Below are 20,677 nucleotides of genomic sequence, written 5' to 3' on the forward strand. Positions count from 1 at the left end.
GATAGCTTCGATAGCTAATGTTATATGGTAGAGGTAGCTTTATAGCTAATACTATATGTGATATGTGGCTTGTGTGTGGGGTATGCTCTGGGGGACTCATTAAGCATTAGCTTATAGTTTGTGGATTTGTTTCGGGTACATCTGAGTCCAGAGGCAAAGGCAAGGCTTGATGACGTGGCGTGCACTCTCTCATCAACATTTTATGGGACACACTGATATTTTCAAATAAAGTTGTAATGCATATGGATTTGAAAACAATTGTTTTGGGATTTCATGGTTTATGGAAATGTGTTGATTTTATGAAAATTTTATCTCGAAACTTTGGGTCGTTACAGACTAGAGTTATCAGTCAGCTCTTACTAGACCCGCTAAGTTCAAAACAAACAACCTCTAACTGAATTTCAAGTTTTTCAAACAATATCTAGGGTAAATCACTATTAACCGTTTGATATATATATATATATATATATATATATATATATATATATATATATATATATATATATATATATATATATATATATATATATAGAGAGAGAGAGAGAGAGAGAGAGACAAAAGCTCAACATGGAACCATTTTAAACCATAGAACCAAGGAACCATTATTTTTTCAAGTTTTAGATCTTATTATTTATCAAAAAAAATTCTAAAAATATAGAAATTCATAACTTTTTACCTTCTTTCCATTGATATCAAATCTGCATAGATTTCACAGAGTGAATTTGTACATATTCACAATGTCAATCTGAACAAATTCACAGTGTGAGTCTGAACATATCAAATTTGATATCAATGGACATATCTGATTAAAGTTTCAGTTTAGCATTCGTCAGAGGTGAGTCTTCTCACCATACCAATGAGTCTACGGCACCAAGGTCGGCCCATCTTATGATATGTGGTACAGTAGTTGTAGTAGAGATATGTGGCATGATCGTTAGACTTATGCTAAGTTGTATGTTAGTGATTTTGTGATAACTGCATGAAAGACCATGGGGGAGCCCATGACACTTGGATATAAGACCATGTGGGGGAGCCCATGGCTGTCCGACAGGGAAAAGACCATGGGGGGAAGACCCTGGCACTTAGGTGTAAGACCATGGGGGAGCCCATGTCATCCTTATGTAGGGACATGTGGTAGAGATAGCTTCGATAACTAATGTTATATGGTAGAGGTAGCTTTATAGCTAATACTATATGTGATATGTGGCTTGTGTGTGGGGTATGCTCTGGGGGACTCACTAAGCATTAGCTTACAGTTTGTGGATTTGTTTCGGGTACATCTGAGTCCAGAGGCAAAGGCAAGGCTTGATGACGTGGCGTGCACTCTCACATCAGCATTTTATGGGACACACTGATATTTTCAAATAAAGTTGTAATGCATATGCGATTTCATGGTTTATGGAAATGTGTTGATTTAATGAAAATTTTATCTCGAAACTTTGGGCTGTTACAGACCGGAGTTATCAGTCAGCTCTTACTAGACCCGCTAAGTTCAAAACAAACAATCTCTAACTGAATTTCAAGTTTGTCAAACAATATCTAGGGTAAATCACTATTAACCGTTTGATATATATATATATATATATATATATATATATATATAGAGAGAGAGAGAGAGAGATAGACAAAAGGTCAACATGGAACCATTTTAAACCATAGAACCAAGGAACCATTATTTTTTCAAGTTTTAGATCTTATTATTTATCGAAAAAAAATTCTAAAAATATAGAAATTCATAACTTTTTACCTTCTTTCCATTGATATCAAATTTGATATATATTTTTTTTAACTTTTTTTAACTGTTCAGATTCACATTGTGAATCTGTACTATAAATCATTAATTTTGTATAATATCATTATGTAAATTTATACAAATTCACAGTGTGAATATGCACAGATTTCACAGAGTGAATTTGTACAGATTCACAATGTCAATCTGAACAAATTCACAGTGTGAATCTGAACACATCAATTTTTTTATCAAATTTGATATGAATGGACAGAGGATAAAAAGTTATTAATATCTATATTTTTAGTTTTTTTTATGAAAAATTTGCTCTAAAAGTTAAGAAAAGATTGGTTCATTGGTTATAAGATTTAAAATGGTTCATTGTTGAACCCAAACATATATATATATATATATATATATATATATATATATATATATATATATATATATATATATGATCGTTCATCATATAATTCATTTTAAGTCCTTATGAGTCATGGAAAGGAAGAAAACGTGACATTGACTATCTGAAAGTGTGTGGTTGTATTGCTTATTATCGTGCACCTAATTTTTGTAGGAATAATATTCTGGTAATGTACAAAAACAAACAAGAAAATAGAAAAATTGAGGCAGTGTGTGGTTGTATTGCCTATTATCGTACACCTAATTTTTGTAGGAATAATATTCCAGTAATGTACGAAAACAAACAAGAAAATAGAAAAATTGAGGCATGTGTTTAACACATTGTCTTTAAAAACAAATTCATCCGCTACTAGGTGTTTGTTTCCCAAGATACAACAGTTTAAAGTGGTTCTTCTAGACCACCCGAACCCTCAATAGGTCTGGATTATATATTCAATATAGCTAGAAAAACGAAGAAGATGAAGCGGGGAAGAAAAGAGTTTTCTTTTATTCTTTTGGTGTCCTCAAATGGTTGTAGAGTAGTGGTATTTATACTACATATTCTATAACCTCCCATTTAAACACCTCTATTAATCACAAATATTAATGTGTGTTAATATGTAATTAAATTGTAATATTAATTACAACTTCAGTTACGAAAGAAAGAAATATTTGCAAGAAAGGTCCCTGAACTTTTCTTTTCTTTCTCCCATCCATTAAACTCTTTTATTTATGTCTTCCAACACCCTCACTTTAAGGATTAATTTATCATTCATATTAAATCTAATTTGGACGTGTTATAAAAATAGGGAAACCCCATTTTTATAAATTGGTTAACACCAATTTTCCAACAATCCCCCACATGAATGAAAATTGATCAAGCATTTTCAAGCTACCTAGATAAATCCAACAGTTGAATCATGCATAGGATAGGTAGGCATTACCCTTTGAACCTTCCCTTAAGATACATATTTATTTTACTAGTGGACCAGTAGACTCGGTGTCCTTGAACTGTTCTGTCATTTTTGTAAATAATCAATATGTGTCTCACATGATTCTCCATGGCCTAGTTAGGTTCTCATTGATGTTTCCTTTATGGTCATGGACACTTGCCTGGTTCTATAAGAGCTCTTCGGAATGTGCCCATACAATTCATTTTGAAGTGACCCCACTTCTCTCTCACATAGGTGATTCTATAATAATCATTAAAAGTTAATTTGTGATGATTTCCAAGCCCCTAAGCTCGATCTAGCACGTAAAGTTACGAACTTTACGTGCATGCATGGGACTTTTGAGCCAAAAGGCTCTAAAATGGCTCTTTTGTTGCATGGGGCCTTCCTTGGGTGCAAAAGCAACCCAAATCTGCCTTGTGACTCTTCCCGCGTGCTAGATCCGAAGTCTTGACCCCCAACCATGTTTGCAAATCATGGTTGGTCACCTCATATGGCTTAAAAGCCCTAAATCTTCCCCAAAAAGGGATCTAACAAACAAGCAAGCAAGGTACAGACTTTATACCTTTCAAAGACTGCAAATGATGAACCAAACTTGAATCTTTCAGTCTCCTCTTGATCCTTCTATGCTCTTCCTTCTTCCTTGAGGTCAAAACCCACAAAAATCACTCAAAAGTCTTAGTTCTTGCACCAAAACACTTAGGGTTTTCTATGGAGAGTCTTTGGGAGCAATAGGGACGAGTGGTGGCTGAAAGAGATGATTAAATAGGGTGTAAACCCTCAGATTAGGGTTTTGTCCAGTCAGAGCCTACTCGTCGAGTCTGGCTGCCGACTCGACGAGTCCGTCACTTAAGCCTCGTGTCAAAACCCACTCCCGCTCGTCGGGTTGGGCCTTCAACTCGCCGAGTCCCAGGTCAAAAATGCAAAATACATCAAAAATAAATTACATACCAGGAACCGAGTGCTACAGGAGAGCCACTAGAAGAATTGTTATCCTGCATATGCGACTTCATCAACAACCATATCAGGTACCGATTTCTGCTGCTTCTTATTAATATGCCTGCGTTTTTTTCCAAGAACAAGGTTGGTTGTCGATTTATTTTTTTCCTCGGTCGATTCCATCTATAACTATTTTGGGTGATGTAAATTCCGTCTACGGTACTTTACTATTAATCTTTTCTTCTGTTTGTTTTGTTCTAAGCCTGTTGAATGTATTTTCTTCCATTCCTCGACTGTTGTGATCTCAGAAGGAGGTTTCGTGCCTTGCTGCCAGACCTCAGAAATCCAATTTCATGGGTCACCGATTGACCTCTTTTCTTCTCCAATGCTCCTAATTTCACTAGGTTTGTCACAAAAAACTACTAGAAATTGTCACCATTAGAAGTATGTATTTGTCAGTTCCCATTATTTAGTATTCAATTTAATCTTTATGTTGTATATGAATTGAAATTATAAAATTATTATTAAAAAAAAGGAATAGCTAATTTGTTTCATCTTTGTATGGAGTTTTCTTTTCAGGTATTCATCTTATAAAACAATTGATATATGGTTCTTCAAGGTATGTGAAGCTAAAAAAATTGAACATCAAACTCACTTAGAAAGAAAAACTATCTGATGCACCAAGAGATGAATATGATGATATACTTCATGCCCTACGTCCTTCCCATTAGAAAGAATTCAAATTAAGGAAATCATGGGTTTTGTATTACATAACATGCAAACTGCTAGAAAGTTAAATATTTCAGTTTCTCTTTCGCAACTGGTAAAGGTAAAATGATCATTTATATAAAACCAATGTTTTAGTGTATTGGTGTTCCTTTGTTTCTTAATCAGCTTTATTGGTTATTGTGTATTGTTATCAAAGAACTAATTTTTTCATATTTAGTTTTGATTGTATTCAAGATTTAAGATAAGTTCTCTTAAAGAAAGTTATATCTTTATATGCTAACTTCTTCCCTCTAATCATCATTTAGTAAACTAAATGAAACATGGAATACATTACCAAAGTAAAACCATTCCATGAAAATCTTACTGCCATTAATTTCCACTGAATCGAATCACTTGAAACTTTTGTTTCTTCCTGTCTTTTGCAGCCTATTAAAAGCACAGTGACAATCTGTGGGGATATTCATGGATAATTTCATGATCTTGCAGAGCTTTTTAGGATTGATGGAAAGGTGTGTGTTATGTAATGATATAATAAATTGATATGATATAACTTATAAGCATTTTTACACTGCTAGCTTCATCTGCGTTTCATCTTAATTTAGGCCATTGGCAAATTTCTTGCTTTCTATTTCACGCTTCTCTCTAGAAATCGAGTCACCAAAATATTGTCTCCTTTGATGTCTTCCAATTTTGATTGATTCCTTTGATGGGTTACGGTTTAGATTATTTTTTACAAGGCGATGATGTATGTGATTTTTGATTATGTTCATCGGTTCCGACTTTTATTCTTTTATACTGACTTGGACTCAGTTTCTTTTAAAAAAATGGCATATTTCTTATTATATAATTTTTTTTCCTTTCCATTTTTTAGATACAGGGAACAACATGAGTTGCAATTGTTGGTCCTCTTGGACCTATCACACCTCAAAGAAAACCGATGATCAACTTCGCAAAGCAAAAGATTGTTGTTGCTGATGCTGTAAGGTTCTGCAATCTTTTACATAGAACTTCACATTCAAAACATTATTTTATGTATTAAATAATTATTTAAATGTTGATAGGAATGAACGAAAAGCACACACACACCCAAAATTGTAGTTTTTTATAAGAAAAGTAAAATAAAAAAATGTTAACTGAGTTTTTATGTTGGTTTTCCAGATTGGATCAACGGAATGGGTTGAAGTAAAAGAAGCTATGTTAGCTTCAAAAGTTGTTGCTTACTTAAATGTTGATATTGTGGTTTTCCGGAGCAAAGTGGTGAAAATATTCTAAAGGTTACACCTCGAGAGTATAACCGACTATCTCCTCCAGTAATGCCTCCGGTAAGCCCACTTATTAACCGATTAGATGAAGAAAATTTTAGATATTTATATACCACAATACCCATAAATACCGTTTTTTTGTTAAAAAATTGTAATTTAGACATTTACCAATTTGCCCCTACATAAAGTTTCATAATATTTGTGATTAAATTGCCACTACAAACATTATTTTAAAATATGCCACTACATATATTTTGACCATAATGCAGTTTGCTTTGTTAATTTTAGAGAAAATATTTTTTTTTGAGTTTTTGACCACAATGCCCCTACATATAGTTTTTAATTTTTCCCCTACATACAGAGTGACTATAATGCAGTTTCTTGGTTTAAATATTAGAGGACTTAAAAGTATGCCTAAATTGCCCCACACTATAGTTTTATTTAGTTACATGATTAATAATTATAATAGGTATGACCCAAATGGCCATATTAACTGTTTTTCCTAATAATTGCTAATACCATTTTTGATCAAAAATCACATACATACATTTGTTTTCGTTAAAAGTTGAGTGATTCAAACAGTTTTTGACGAAAATAGCCCTACATATGCTATTTAATTACACCCCTACATACATTTCGATCATAATGCAATTTCTTGTGTAAAAATGTAGAAAATTTGAAATTTTTTGACAAAATTAACATAACTAGTATATTTCCATTATATATATAATAATTTTAATAAGTATGGCCTTATATACAGTGTGTCAATAATACAGTTTATTTGATTAATTGAATAACTTTCTTAGGTTTTTACTGTAATACATAAATGAATATGGACATGAGTATGTTACCATTGTTTTATTTGCATTTTTTTGAATGATTGTTTTATTGGGGTGTTGATATTTTGGGCCTCCTTATTTGATTTCAAAGCTAATAACGAATTTTGTTTGCAGACCACGAAAATTTGGGAGGCTGTGGAAAAGTCAATCTGAACTTGCATAAAGTTCATTTAGGCCACCTTATGGAGCTCGTAATCTTCTAATTTTTCCACACATTTGGCATATGGATTTATTAATCCACAAGACCAAGAGGGTAATATTGTCATATCTACAATCTGTTGATGTCATTTACTCCTTAAATTTCGTTGTTTACATTGTTTTAGAGTATTCTAATCAGAAGAAATCAAAGATGATAACGGTAATCATAAGAACAGATACCCATTGTTGCTTCTTTGTTTCTTTGTCTTTCTGTTTAATTTGAGGATGCAATATGCACATAAGTTTTGATGTTTTTTTTATTTCTTTGGAATTGTATATGAGATTTTGGTTTCTTGGGCTTTAGCGACTATCCAGACATTTAATCTTGAAGATGTTCTCTTACAGGATACAAATGTTGCAAATTGTTTGCACTCTACACAAGAAAATGTTTTTTTTTTTTTTTTTTTGCATTACTATGTTTCTATATCCAACTTTTTATGACTTTCATATCTAGGCTTTTATTGATGAGTAATTTCTTTTGCATTTAAGGATTCAAACATTAGTCCCCAGCAAAAGCAAAAACAACCATAATACATACCGAAAAAGAAAAAAATAAAACCCTGATCAAAACCGAACCCCGCGGAGCGGGGTACCCCAGCTAGTTTGTTTTAAAATTGTAGGAATAATATTCCGGTAATGTACGAAAACAAAGAAGAAAATAGAAAAACTGAGACATGTGTTTAACACATTGTCCTTAAAACAAATTCGTCCGCTATCGGGTGTTTGTTTCCCAAGATACAACAATTTGAAATTGTTCTTCTAGACCACCCAAACCCTCAATAAACATGGATTATATCCTCAATATAGCAAGAAAAAAGAAGAAGATAAAGTGGGGAAGAAAAGAATTTTCTTTTATTCTTTTGGTGTTCTCAAATGGTTGTAGAGTAGTGGTATTTATACTACACATTCTATAACCTTCCATTTAAACACCTCTATTAATCACAAAGATTAATGTGTGTTAATATGCAATTAAATTGTAATATTAATTACAACTTCAGTTACGAAAGAATGAAATATTTGCAAGAAAGGTCCCTGAATTTTTCTTTTTTTTTTCTCCCACCCATTACACTCTTTTATTTATGTCTTCGAACACCCTTCCTTTAAGGATTAATTTATCATTCGTATTAAATCTATTTTGGACATGTTAAAAAAATAAGGAAAACCCATTTTAATAAACTAATTAACACCAATTTAAAATGAGGAAAACTCATTTTAATAAATTGATTAACACCAATTTTTCAACAATTTTAAACGACCCAGATAAGAAGCCGAAGCTATGAAGAATACATTCAATGGATATACTCGGAACAACACCTACCCTATAACACTCGTGAGTATGTGTTAGCTGTTTTGGTATTAAAGACAAAAAAAAAATATACAATTTTTAATTTATGAATTATTAAATTTCCTGAATTTTGACCGTTATGTATAAGAATATATGATAAGGGTTTAATAGACATTTAAGTTAGCCTAAGGGTATTAAAAGTCATAAACGGAAACTAAAGATAAAGTACATAAATTCCGGAAGTATCAAAGATTAAAAGAAAAAGAAATTTGGGGTAGATTATGAAGCAATGAGCATAGATTAGGCACCAAAAATGTAACTTGAGAAATTGGATTACAATTAAACGGATCATCTCTTATTCAATACGGCCTACCAATAGGTTCCAGATTTTTCACATGAACACGTACTTCCTAAGGATTTCCTTTCCCAAACACAAATTTTACCTTAACTTTTCAAAAACAAAATTTCACTATATTCTTCAATTTTAACCCAAGTTGAAATTAACAAACAAGAATCATAAATATGTAAACAATTAGCGTCTTAGTACAGTAAACCATGCTTTTTTTTACGTCATTATAAGTTAAAAAGAAAACAATCATTTCTAGATTAAGTTCTTACCTCATTAAGTTAAAAAGAAAAATCACCTTATCCTCTTTATACTTCATGTTTTATTTCAAATTAAAACATACAACTACACATTAAAATCCTCCAAAAGTCATTAATTTAGTACACAAATACCACCATCAAGATCCAAAATAGAGTTGACACATGTTCGAATCCCACAGACTACTGATCAAATACACAAATATTCTCACAAAAACTTCAATAATCAAAACTCACACAGACAACTCCGTTTTGGAGATCAAAATCCCATCGGTATCCGCATACAAATACTCCCCATCCGAAATCCTCGTCCCACCAATCATAACCGCCACATGTTTCTCCCCAATCCCCTTCTTATTCGCCTTCACGGGATGAGACGCGAGTGCTCTCACACCAATATCACAGCTATTAATCTCATCAACATCGCGTACGCACCCATTGACCACAATGCCGGCCCACCCGTTATTTTGGGCTTGCACCACGGGATTGCCGCCCAGTATGGCACACCGTAAGCTTCCACCACCGTCAACCACTAGAACGCGCCCGTTTCCCTTTTCTTCTAGAAACTCACGCACTAAAACATTGTCTTCAAAGACTTTGAGAGTGACAACGGGACCCGAGAACACTTGGCGTCTCCCGTAGATTTGCAGGACGGGTTGCAGTGCACGTAGTTCGCCGCTTACGATTAGTTGAGGGTTCGCGTCGCATACTTCCGCGGTTGTAACCAAGGCCATGTCCTAACTTTTGTCTGTAGAAATGCAAGAAATAGCAACGTACTTTTATTTATTTGTTTTACTCCCTCCGTTCTAAAATTATAGTCCATCTTTCCTTTTTGGTTTGTCCCAAAATAATAGTCTACTTCTAAAAATAAATAACATTTTTACCAAAATACCCCCTCATTATTATTTAACCAACTAAGCATTTAATGAAACATTAAACGCAAAGTAAGGACAAAACTGTCATTTTATTATATAAAGTTAGTGGTAATTAATGTTTTTCTTAATCTGTGTGTTTTTTGTCTGTGGACAATAATTTTGGGACGGAGTGAGTATTTGTTTATTGTAGCATCTTGCTTTTTTTTTTCTTATTAACACAATGGAGTTTGAAAATCTAACCAATTATAGCATTGAACTTTTGATTTTTGTTGTTAAGAGAGTGTACTTTGAAGATATACCTAATTATAGTAAGTGAAAAATGTTTTGTATTTCAAAGACATTGCTATAATTGGGTATGTTTTTACCCTATGTAAATAAAGTAAAGTAAAAAATAGCAATGATTATATGAACTCAATGTTTCATGTATCAAAACTATTGCACTATTTTTGCTACAACGACATATATTGTAAAATTAAAGATATGTAAGATTAATCCTATTTGTTTAAGATTATTTGAGATTATCTGTGAGAATAAATAAGCATATGATTATGTCCATCCTACTTCACATGCCCAATTAATGTGTGTCAAGCTGAAACTACATGATATAAAGTTTCTGTCAAGTCTTTATAAATCCCCAATGTCTAATAATTGCAAGAAAAAAAGCAACTACTTTTCAAATAGAAATAGAAATTGGATCTAACTTTGCTAACTAACATGCAGATTATGATTTATGAACATATTTGTTGATGTTGACCTTAGATTGTCAGTCAAACTAGTCAAGAAAGGTAAGAATAATCACATATTCATTGCCAGATATGTTAAAAAAACACAAAAGGAAACACGAAACAAGATTAATTACATATTTATGAATAGATTTGAGGTAGTAGCTTTGGATTATCATGTCCTTTCAGATGTAACCTAAATGTAGATCTTAATATTTTGAAGAAAATTTTACGAACAGAATTGAAGGTTACAGCTCATGTTAGAGATATAATGGTGCTGATGTTAAATATGAAACGAAGGCCTAAGAAATTTGCATATGAAAACTATTTAAGCGAATACAGTGAAGTAACAAGATCTAGCCAGAAATTTGCTGGATAACTGGATTGCTAGTGATCTTATCCACATCTAACTGATTACTGATGAGAAGAACTTGAAATAAGGAGAATTTATAAAAGGTATTTCCTTCTTTCTAAATTCAATCTTTATTTTAACTCCTTGTTACAATTATGATCTGTTTATTCCTAAACCTTCAATTGATTGGATGAAACTTCAATTTATCCTTAAATTGTTGAGTTTGTCTAGGTAATCTTCTTCTTCTTCTGATCATTTATCTACGAAGAACTATCACAAAATCACACCAAACGATCGAAGCAGAAAACGTACCAGATCGAGAGAATCAGCTGATGGCGTTCGATAATTGGAGGATGATCGAGATCGAGATCGATACGAGAACCACAAGATTGGGTTTTTTCTTCCAACTTTTACATGTAGATGCACATCTTTGATCTATGAAGTTATATGGATTTAAAAAAAGAGGAAAAATCGAATAGTACAATTGATCAATGATCATCGTATACACAGTTTTTCTTTGGAGAGATAGGGACCGTAAAGATAGAATAAAATTTCATTACTTAATTATTGTTTTCGAGATGAAATAAACTTTTACTTTTACTTTTATTTTTACTTTTACAGTTTTATATTGCGCTTTAAAAATAGCTGATGCATTTTGAACTCGTTATCCAAAAAAATTTACGTGAAAATTGATTATGGGTTATTGTTAGAAAAAATTTGTTATTTAGTTTTAATTTATAGAAAAGTTTTAACTTTTATTTTTTATTTTTTGTATAACCTATAACAAAATAATTAGATTTTTTTTAACAATAACCGGATGAATGATTATTCAGAAACTTGATTGCTTATAATTTGTTAAGAATACTATTCTTGTGGAGTAAATTATAGTTTTGTTACATGTGATATACGTTCTTTTGCAAGTGTGTTCTTAGTTTTGGAAATTTGACACATGGATCTTCGTAGTTGTTAAATATATCAATGTTGGTCTTTATCGCAGTTGCTCTTATAATGTCATTTTGTTAAGTATACATAAAATGAAATGACTAAAATGCACCTATCTTTTTTGTCTTCTTATTTAATATATCTTTTTGTTTTCAAAATTATTATTATTACTAAATTAGTTAATGGGGCCCACCCTATACCCTCATCACCATTATCACCACCACAAATCACCACCACTATGACCATCACCATCAACCTGAAATCCCTAGCCTGAAATTACAACCAAATAAAACCCTAGTTTACAAATCAAATCTAAAAAAAAATGGGAAGGACAACCCTAATTAAAAGCAAAATTAGAGATTGGAGTTGTAGTGGAGAAAAAGAAAGATGGTGGTTGGGGTTGTCGGGGAGAAAAATAAAGCCAAAGAGAGGTGGCCAGAATCGCTAGTCTTGTTTGCATTTGAGTCTCTCAAGTCTGCAATGTAGTTAGCATAAGTAAGAGAGAGAAAAAAGACAGAGTTGAAGGGCGATGGGGGCAGTGAGTTGAATGCCAATAACGATGGATAGGGGTACCAGTGACAAGAGGAGCAAGGTTGTGGGCAGTGGCAGACCTTAGTGGAGCATTTGGAGTTCCGGGCCACTGCTCAATTTCCGGCACGTAGTGCAAATATATTTTTTTTGTTTTTTCTATTAGGTGCACCCCCTTGAAGTACGAGGGATACTCCTACTAAAACAGTAAGCGTCTGCCACTGGTTGTGGGTGTGTCTAATTGGTTTATATTGAAATAATAAATAAACTGTAAAATTTAAAATGATACAATAAAAGGTAAAATAGTCATTTAAGAAATTTTAAAAGTCTAAATGTTAGATATAACGACTTAGGGACCAAACTGGCTAGAAAATGAAACGACGTAGACGAGCTATGTAATGAAATTTTTTTTTGGATAAAACTATAACTTATTATAACACATGACCATACTTGTAATTTACTATTTGTTTAATATATGATTTCTTCATTATTGTCTATTACATTATTATATTATTGAGGCGGATAGGTTGTGATGGTGATGTAACTAGATTTGAATAGAGATTTAGATATGATTGGAGTCTAAATGTGTAGTATATTTTCGAGTTCAGAGGTATGAATCTCTTGGACCTATGATCACAAAGGAAAGAATAGGACCGATTATAAGTAGGGATGTATATGAGATTACGCTTTGATGTGTAAGTTAAAGTGTAAAGAATTGAAAGAGTGAATATTATGGTTTACTCGAAATCCAATGAGTGTAGTATTTATATTGTTGTTGTGAGAGACATGATCAACCTTTTGTCTTAAAAAGGTTGATGGTACGGTCTACTTTTGGCATACTTGTATATTGTGCTTTTAGAGAATGAAGTGTTAGAAAAAGAGGATGAACAGATTGCTTGGATTCTGTAAAAGTCGTGAATCACTATCAAATTGAAGTATTTCGATGGTACAGATCGAACACTCAATTGGATGAAATTCAGAGATACGAAATCAGAGAATGTATGTGAAAATGTTCTTTAAAAGATGTACCAGAAAAATGACCAAAACGGCTATATGATTTCTGCCTGAAAACTGTCACTACACAGTTACAAATTGTCATAAAAAACTACCAAATCTATCATTAAAGGGATCTCAGGGAAAAAGGGTCAACTTTCTAAAAATAGGATTTTTGATGCATTTTTTAATATAGCAACATAGTTAGTGTTGCTTGGACTCCGCCAGGGGCTGCCGCCCCTGGGACCTTGCTCGCAAGGGCGCTGCCCCCAGACCCCCATTCGTTTAGGGGCTTTTCCCCTAAATAACAGGGTACTTTGAATCTTGGAAAACTTGAATAAGTGTGTACTCCTACACCATTTAACTTGTTCAATATTCAACAAGATCACTTTTGGTCAACAAATTTAATCCTATTACACTTAAATAATATTGATGATATAAAATAACTAACATAAAGGGGATGCACACGTCGTTATATTTTGTGGGGGATAGTTCCACTAAAATACCGTTTTGTGGCGAGTCTTTTTGGTGCATAGTCTACAACTTTGGGCTTTATTTAGTAAGCTCATGGCCGTTCCAAACATATTTTGGGCCCAGGGCGAGAGAAAAAAATGGGCCCTTAAAATACATAAATGACATCAAGTTTTTTTTTATAGTAACTCAATAATTGAAAGAAAATTATTTGTATTATCTTCTAAATATAATAATTTTCATAAAAATTTGGGCCCTTTTGAAAGATGGGCCTTGGACGGTCGCCCCTATCGCCCACCATCTGGGACGGGCCTGAGTAAGCCCCTTTTTCTAGATTGTGCTAGCATGCCAAGAATTAACATGCTTCAAACTTTTCACCGATATAATTTTCCCATATATACCACATGAATTCCCTTTATCTATACAAATACATCTATTTTCATATATCATTAAATTTAGTCGCACCCAGAAAGATGTAGTAGATAATATTGACCATATTATTTATACTCTGTCCGTCCCAATATTATTGTCTACATACAAAAACACACAAATTAAGAAAAACATTAATTATCACTAACTTTATATAATAAAATGACAGTTTTGTCCTCACTTTACATTTAATGTTCCATTAAATGCTTAGTTGGTTAAATAATAATGAGGGGGTATTTTGGTAAAAATGATATTTATTTTTAGAAGTGGACTATTATTTTGGGACAAACCAAAAAAAGAAAGATGAACCGTAATTTTGGGAATGATAAGAATGATACATAAAATTATTCTAAATATCTCTCTATCTATAAGGATGGAACACAGTGGAACAAAAAAGACAATGCAAAATATCCCATAACCTCTATATTGATGTACACCACTTCATCCCAACCTGTTTCACCTTCCCGATAATACTCTATTTGCCGCTTACTTAATGGCATTTCGGTGACCCCCACATCTTCTACATGGCCACACATGATTTGGTGCTTCCTTTTTACCCCATTGATCTACTTCCCTTTCTCTTTTGGTCTGAATCCCCTAATCATATTATGTTGCACCCAATAAGATAAGTTAAAACATATACTAAATGATTAATCGATAATTAGACGACGCCTAGGTGTTAGGCGGCCTCTTACCATCTACAATTAATGCAAATCGCTCGAGTTAACCAGAATCGGTCCTAGACAGTGTAGGTGGTTTAAATTGGTCAACAAGTTAGACAGACAAAATTTTCAAAAAGGGTCATCGATTAGTCAAATTTATGATAATCAGTGACATTATGATGGTTGATGACTAACCACTCTAAAGAAAATTATATAAAGACCGGACACTTTTGACATCACGGTCACCTTGACAGTTTTAACAGTTTTTTTTTCTCTTTTTTGACAATTCTGTAAGAGACAATTCTGTTTAATCGCACAGCTGACAATATTGTTTTTAAGTGGCTTACCCTTGGATTATTAATTTGTTGTTGTAACAATAATTGCCTTAGTCAAGCAAACTACGTTTTCTGTTTACTCGAAGCATCATCACAGCCCATTCATGCGACTTGATCACACAATTTTGTTAGACGTTATAAAGGAAATAACAAGTTGGTTAGTTAGTTTTTTTTTTTTTTTTTTTTTTTTTTTTTTTTTTTTTTTTTTTTTCATCTGACATCAGGACAATTTGATCTTCTTATAATCAGGCTTGATCGCAAAAATCAATCTGATTTGAACGAAACTTGGTAATGTAATAATAATAACATAAAAAACTTTACATTGATATTACTAATGATTTATTATCTAAGACAATTCAACATTTAAATCTTAAAATTAATTACCAGTTTTGCTTGCCTTTGATATTACTAATGACTCAATATTAGTTCACAATATTAATTGTCTGTTTGCTAGTCAAGTTTGAAATACAAGAATTTATGTTATTGCTTTATATATAAAACAAAAGTAGAAAATCTGTAAGGTTAATTTCATGAAACGGCAACCACTAACGAATAGACGTGATGTTGGACCACCATTACTTTACGTTATAACCAAGTCAACACTTCATGTCAATATAATATAAACAATAATTGGTTAAAATCATCAACCTTTCCTTAAATAATAAGTTTCATAGATTTTCTTGGCTTAAATATTTAGAAAGGAACACGTGTTATCCAAGATCAAAAAATATACAAATTGGTTGTTATTTTATGTTATTAATCTTTTCGGCTATTATATGTAGACAATTTTATTTTGTTATTAAATATTAATCATTACATATATCATCAAATATGGATAAAATGGGAAAGTAGCATTTTTTTTTCAATGTCTTAATTTCATATGACGATACATTTTCTATGAACCATGTGGATTATGTGTGCAAACTTTGAATCCATCAACACATTAAAAATTAGATAAGAATCTCCTAAAAGGATTGACTTGTACATGAAAAGGTAACGTTAGTACCACAAAGTTCAAATAAAAATTATTAAACGATTAATTCGTTAATTATTATACTCAAGAGACATAAAAATCAAATCCAATCGAGTAACACATGCATCCTCTCCCTCTCCCATAAGCCATAAAAAGCCTTGTTCTTCCATTCTCTCCACCAAAAACCTCATTCACAATCACATAGACACATTTCTCTTACAAAATGATGAACTCAAGTGTCTTTAGAAATGGCTACAAAGTTCACCACCACATGAACACCATATGTCGGAGGCATTCCATTTCAGGTTCAGTCGGTGTTCCAATACATAAAATCCATGTCCAACAAGAACTAAAAGTCTCCAAGGCTTTTTATAGCCGATTTAATGGAAGAAGAACGAAAGAGATGGAGTTACATGTTCCAGTTCATAGCATTGTAAGTACTAAAACCTATAGTACAACACTATTAGCTTCGATCACGAATAGTGGAGTTGTTCGGTGGTATTTGAGGATGATTAAAACACAACCTATTCTTACTAAAAGCGTCACAGCTTCCTTAGTTTACACTGCTGCTGATTTAACATCTCAGGTTTGTTTTCCTCTTTCAATAGCAATTATAACTAATCTTTTACCTATAATCTATCACGTGTTTGGATGACAAAAAATGGGATAGAATCTAAGAATATCAATGACGATGTATGATAGAAATACCCTTTATTGATTTTTTATAGTTTAGTTTTTGTTTTAAAAATCCATATATGAAATGAATTACGTACAAAAGCATAATTAAATAATTATTTGTATATAGATCTAAATATGTATACGTATATAGTTAAGAAAATACGGAGTTAATAATTTTGCTATTGGTTGAAATTGAAGGGTGACAATCGTTACAGATATATAGGTAAGAAAATACGGAGTAAATAATTCTTTACATCTTCAGGAAAAATAAAAATCAATCAAATACAGCTTTTATAGGAATCCAATTCCGTCAATATGACAACCAAACGCATTACATTTAGTTATTTAATATTTTAATCCTTCTATGATCGCCTTTTGTAATAAACTTTATCAAAATTCAAAAACAGACGCACCTTTAGTCTCATTTAGATTTAGTTCTTTAAAGTTTAATCCTCCTATTATCACTTTTTGTCATCAGTTTTTTCATCGTTAACATTCAATCAAATGTTCATTTTCAGAAATTTCTAGATTTAATTCCTTTGATTAACCTCAACTACTCTTTTTCGATATTTTTATTATAGTAAGATCATATAATGTAAACAATCACAATTACTCCCCCTATCACATGATGCAGGCCACATGTTTATTTCATCTTTTCAAGTCGATTATCTTTTTGTATATGGATATTCATCCACGATATATTCTTTGATTAAAAACAAATATCTAGTTTCCACCAAATTCTTGGATGAAAAAGAATGACAAAAAAATGAAATAGACAGATAAGCTAATTCATGAAAAGAAAAACATCGTCTAGATGAGGAATATAAACTAGCATAACGGAAGGAATCTCTTTCCTTTAAGAGTGATTTATTACATTCCATCATGCATATCAAACAACATTTTTCATTCACTTATTGATTTCAAACGATTGTAGTAGTGTCAAGTGTGATGTTTAATATCGATTCTAACACCATCTTCAGACAATGACAAGGCAATCATTAGAGCCTTATGATCTCATTCGTACTTGTCGTATGGCTGGATATGGAATGATCATTTTAGGTCCCACACTACATTTATGGTTCAACTTCTTGTCAAGAGTGTTCCCTAAGAAAGACGTTTTTACAACGTTGAAAAAGATATTCATGGGACAAGCAATATATGGACCTATTATGATGGCTGTATTCTTCTCAACCAATGCAGCCCTACAAGGTATATATTACCCTTCATGTTATCCATACTATACATTGTTCCCTTATATAATAGTAGCCTTGAATGAATGATAGTATGATACGTTGAGTTATTGATTTTCTCTCCAAAAGAGTCCTTATGAAGAAGGTATATAGACTCCAAAATTGAAAACTGACGTTGAAATCTATTAAATCTATCAGGTGAAAAGGGTAAAGAAATTGTAGCTCGTTTGAAACGAGACATGTTGCCAACAATGATCAATAATGTTATGTATTGGCCGATGTGTGAGTTTGTCATCTTTAGATTTGTCCCCGTTCCTTTACAGGTAATACCAATATTACATTATTTTATTTTATTTTTAGAAATTATTAGAAATATGTATTGAGTTTTGATGTTGATTTTGAACAATGTAGCCACTTGTGAGCAACTCGTTCTCGTATGTATGGACGATTTACATCACATACATGGCCAACTTAGCAAAAACAGTCGCCAATTGATAAAACATCGTCATAGAACTAGCAACCAACTTACATCTACCGAAGGCGGAATATTTGAGGCACAACATGTTGTTGTACTCAAGTTACAAGTCAAATTTGTACAAATTGTTTACGTGTTTAACATCGAGCATATCAATAATGATTTCATTTCATATTTAGAGTCAATTTAACCTCATACAAGTTTTAGTGAGTTTGCACGGTTCAACTCTTTAAGAGCATCTACTATGGTATTTTTTCAAAAAAAAAAATTAAAGAAATATTTAAAGCATTTATAAAACGTCCATGATTTTAAGGTTGTTGTGGCATGGATCATGAGGCATAGTGAGTGCTCATGTGGCATGGATCATATCCATGTCCAAGGCCTGTTTCATAACTCCCCATTTGGCTCCACCAATTCTATTAATTTAATTTATTTACATTTTCAATTATAACACTTAAATTTATATTAAATACGCAATTTACATTTTTTTTATTTAGTACAAGTATATGATAAAAATTGGAGATTATTTCAAACAAACTATATCATTAGATAGACTTCATTAATACATATGCTAAAACTAGGTGTTTGGATATGCAGAACATTTTTGAAACTTATATTTATATGAAGAACATAATGTTTATCCAACAAATAAATGCTAGACTAAAATGTTGAATTTCAAATATGTTCTTCATGTTCGAAAGCGTAGTTTTCAAAAATAAGCTTTATACTGTTAAATATATATTGAAATTGCAAAAGTGTTTTTTGTTTTATTCCATCTTTTTTAACTTTTAATTTTTTTTTTTTGAACTTGATTGTCTATATTTGCTTTTTTGAAAAATGAATATATTTTTTATACCAAATAGGAAAGGTTGTTTGATTATCCCGTATTTATATTGAAAAGAATATTATTATTTGACTAATTTTGTCTTCCATATAAAAGAAAAAGTAAACGAAAGCCCAAAAGCAAAAGACAGCTATGCTAGGTAACGCCACATGGCGTGGCGTTCAAGTAGGAGGGGCATTTTCGGGAGTCCCGAGAATAAATGAAAATGGCAACGTGTAAGATACCTATTGTGCTTTATAACACACGTGGCAATAGCTTTTTTGACTAGCCTACCCCTTTTGCTGTTGCAACTAGAATACTGGAGTTAAACAAACTGCATTTTCATTCCACTCGCAGCACTGTGACAGTGAATTTACGCGCTTGATCACATAACCTATGTTGATACTTTCATATTAAAAAAACCGATTGAACAATTTTGTAAGTTTTAGTTGCATCAACCATGAGTTAAGTAGTTAATGATAAACGTGCAGTTGCAACACCATCACTTTGGGTTTCAAATTTTTAGAACCGTGGAAAGTTTATTAATAAAAGGGCAAAGCATCCATTTCACAAATAAACAAATAAATGATCAAGATCTTTTTTCATCGTGGGGTAAGGGGTTGAATGCATTGTAATTCGGCGAGAAGTTATGGTGGTCGGCGTACTATCAGAAAATGCTCCTACAAGCAATCAATTGATTTCCCCTAAAATTCAAAAAGAACTTTTGTAATGTTTTGCACGATAAGTACTTTTGAGTATTTATGAAAAGATTGGTTAAGTAGTTGATGAATCTAGTAATGTTTCGAAAAAATAACAAATGACTATTGTTTTGCTATATGTCGATAGTCTTGGCTTTGTGAAGGAAAGATTCATTAGAGTCGTGTATGTGAAAGATACATCCTCTTTGACACTCAAAAACACCATAAATAAAGTATTTATAAGTAATAAATTGAGTTTTTAGTCAGGTAATTTATTCTTTACATTTTTGTTATTTCAATTTAATTATATATATATATATATATATATATATATATATATATATATATATATATATATATATATATTGTCTGGTTCCGATGAATACTCTTTTTTCGGTGAGGACGTCTTAAAATAATTGAAAAAAATATATAAATCATAAAATTGAGCATAGTACTACGTCGGAGAGAAAAAAATTGGAAAAAAAATTAGATCATTAAAATTGAATCAGCAATCATAAAAAGTGAATCGTGGATCATAAAAATGATCTATGCTTCAATTTTAATGATCAAAATTATTTTTTTTCCAATTTTTTTT

The 20,677-nt window shown here is 31.9% G+C and overlaps 2 protein-coding genes across 2 annotated transcripts; one reads left to right on the plus strand and one right to left on the minus strand.

Annotated features, from left to right (window-relative positions):
• Positions 1 to 8,978: 8,978 nt before the first annotated feature.
• Positions 8,979 to 11,336, minus strand: LOC145072923 (putative 4-hydroxy-4-methyl-2-oxoglutarate aldolase 1). The gene is made up of 2 exons (XM_079019415.1): positions 11,198 to 11,336; positions 8,979 to 9,684 (listed from the first exon to the last, which is right to left on the minus strand). The coding sequence occupies exon 2, from the start codon at positions 9,668 to 9,670 to the stop codon at positions 9,170 to 9,172; it is 501 nt and encodes a 166-aa protein (XP_078875541.1). The 5' UTR covers positions 9,671 to 9,684; positions 11,198 to 11,336; the 3' UTR covers positions 8,979 to 9,169.
• A 5,035-nt stretch (positions 11,337 to 16,371) lies between these two features.
• On the plus strand, positions 16,372 to 18,746 carry LOC145073898 (protein SYM1-like). The gene is made up of 4 exons (XM_079020371.1): positions 16,372 to 16,804; positions 17,877 to 18,105; positions 18,285 to 18,409; positions 18,498 to 18,746. Exons 1-4 carry the CDS (start codon positions 16,442 to 16,444, stop codon positions 18,579 to 18,581), a joined length of 801 nt encoding a protein of 266 aa, XP_078876497.1. The 5' UTR covers positions 16,372 to 16,441; the 3' UTR covers positions 18,582 to 18,746.
• The last annotated feature ends 1,931 nt before the right edge of the window (positions 18,747 to 20,677 follow it).

Source organism: Lactuca serriola, chromosome 9, assembly GCF_051521515.1.
Source record: "Lactuca serriola cultivar US96UC23 chromosome 9, Lser_US96UC23_V15, whole genome shotgun sequence".
Lineage (NCBI taxonomy): Eukaryota > Viridiplantae > Streptophyta > Magnoliopsida > Asterales > Asteraceae > Lactuca > Lactuca serriola.

Coding starts and splice junctions, on each gene's coding strand:
- LOC145072923 (XM_079019415.1), bottom strand. CDS start 9,670: ATGGCCTTGGTTACAACCGCGGAAGTATGCGACGCGAACCCTCAACTA.
- LOC145073898 (XM_079020371.1), top strand. CDS start 16,442: ATGATGAACTCAAGTGTCTTTAGAAATGGCTACAAAGTTCACCACCAC. Junction 18,106..18,284: donor AACCAATGCAGCCCTACAAG/GTATATATTACC, acceptor TAAATCTATCAG/GTGAAAAGGGTAAAGAAATT. Junction 18,410..18,497: donor TTGTCCCCGTTCCTTTACAG/GTAATACCAATA, acceptor TGAACAATGTAG/CCACTTGTGAGCAACTCGTT.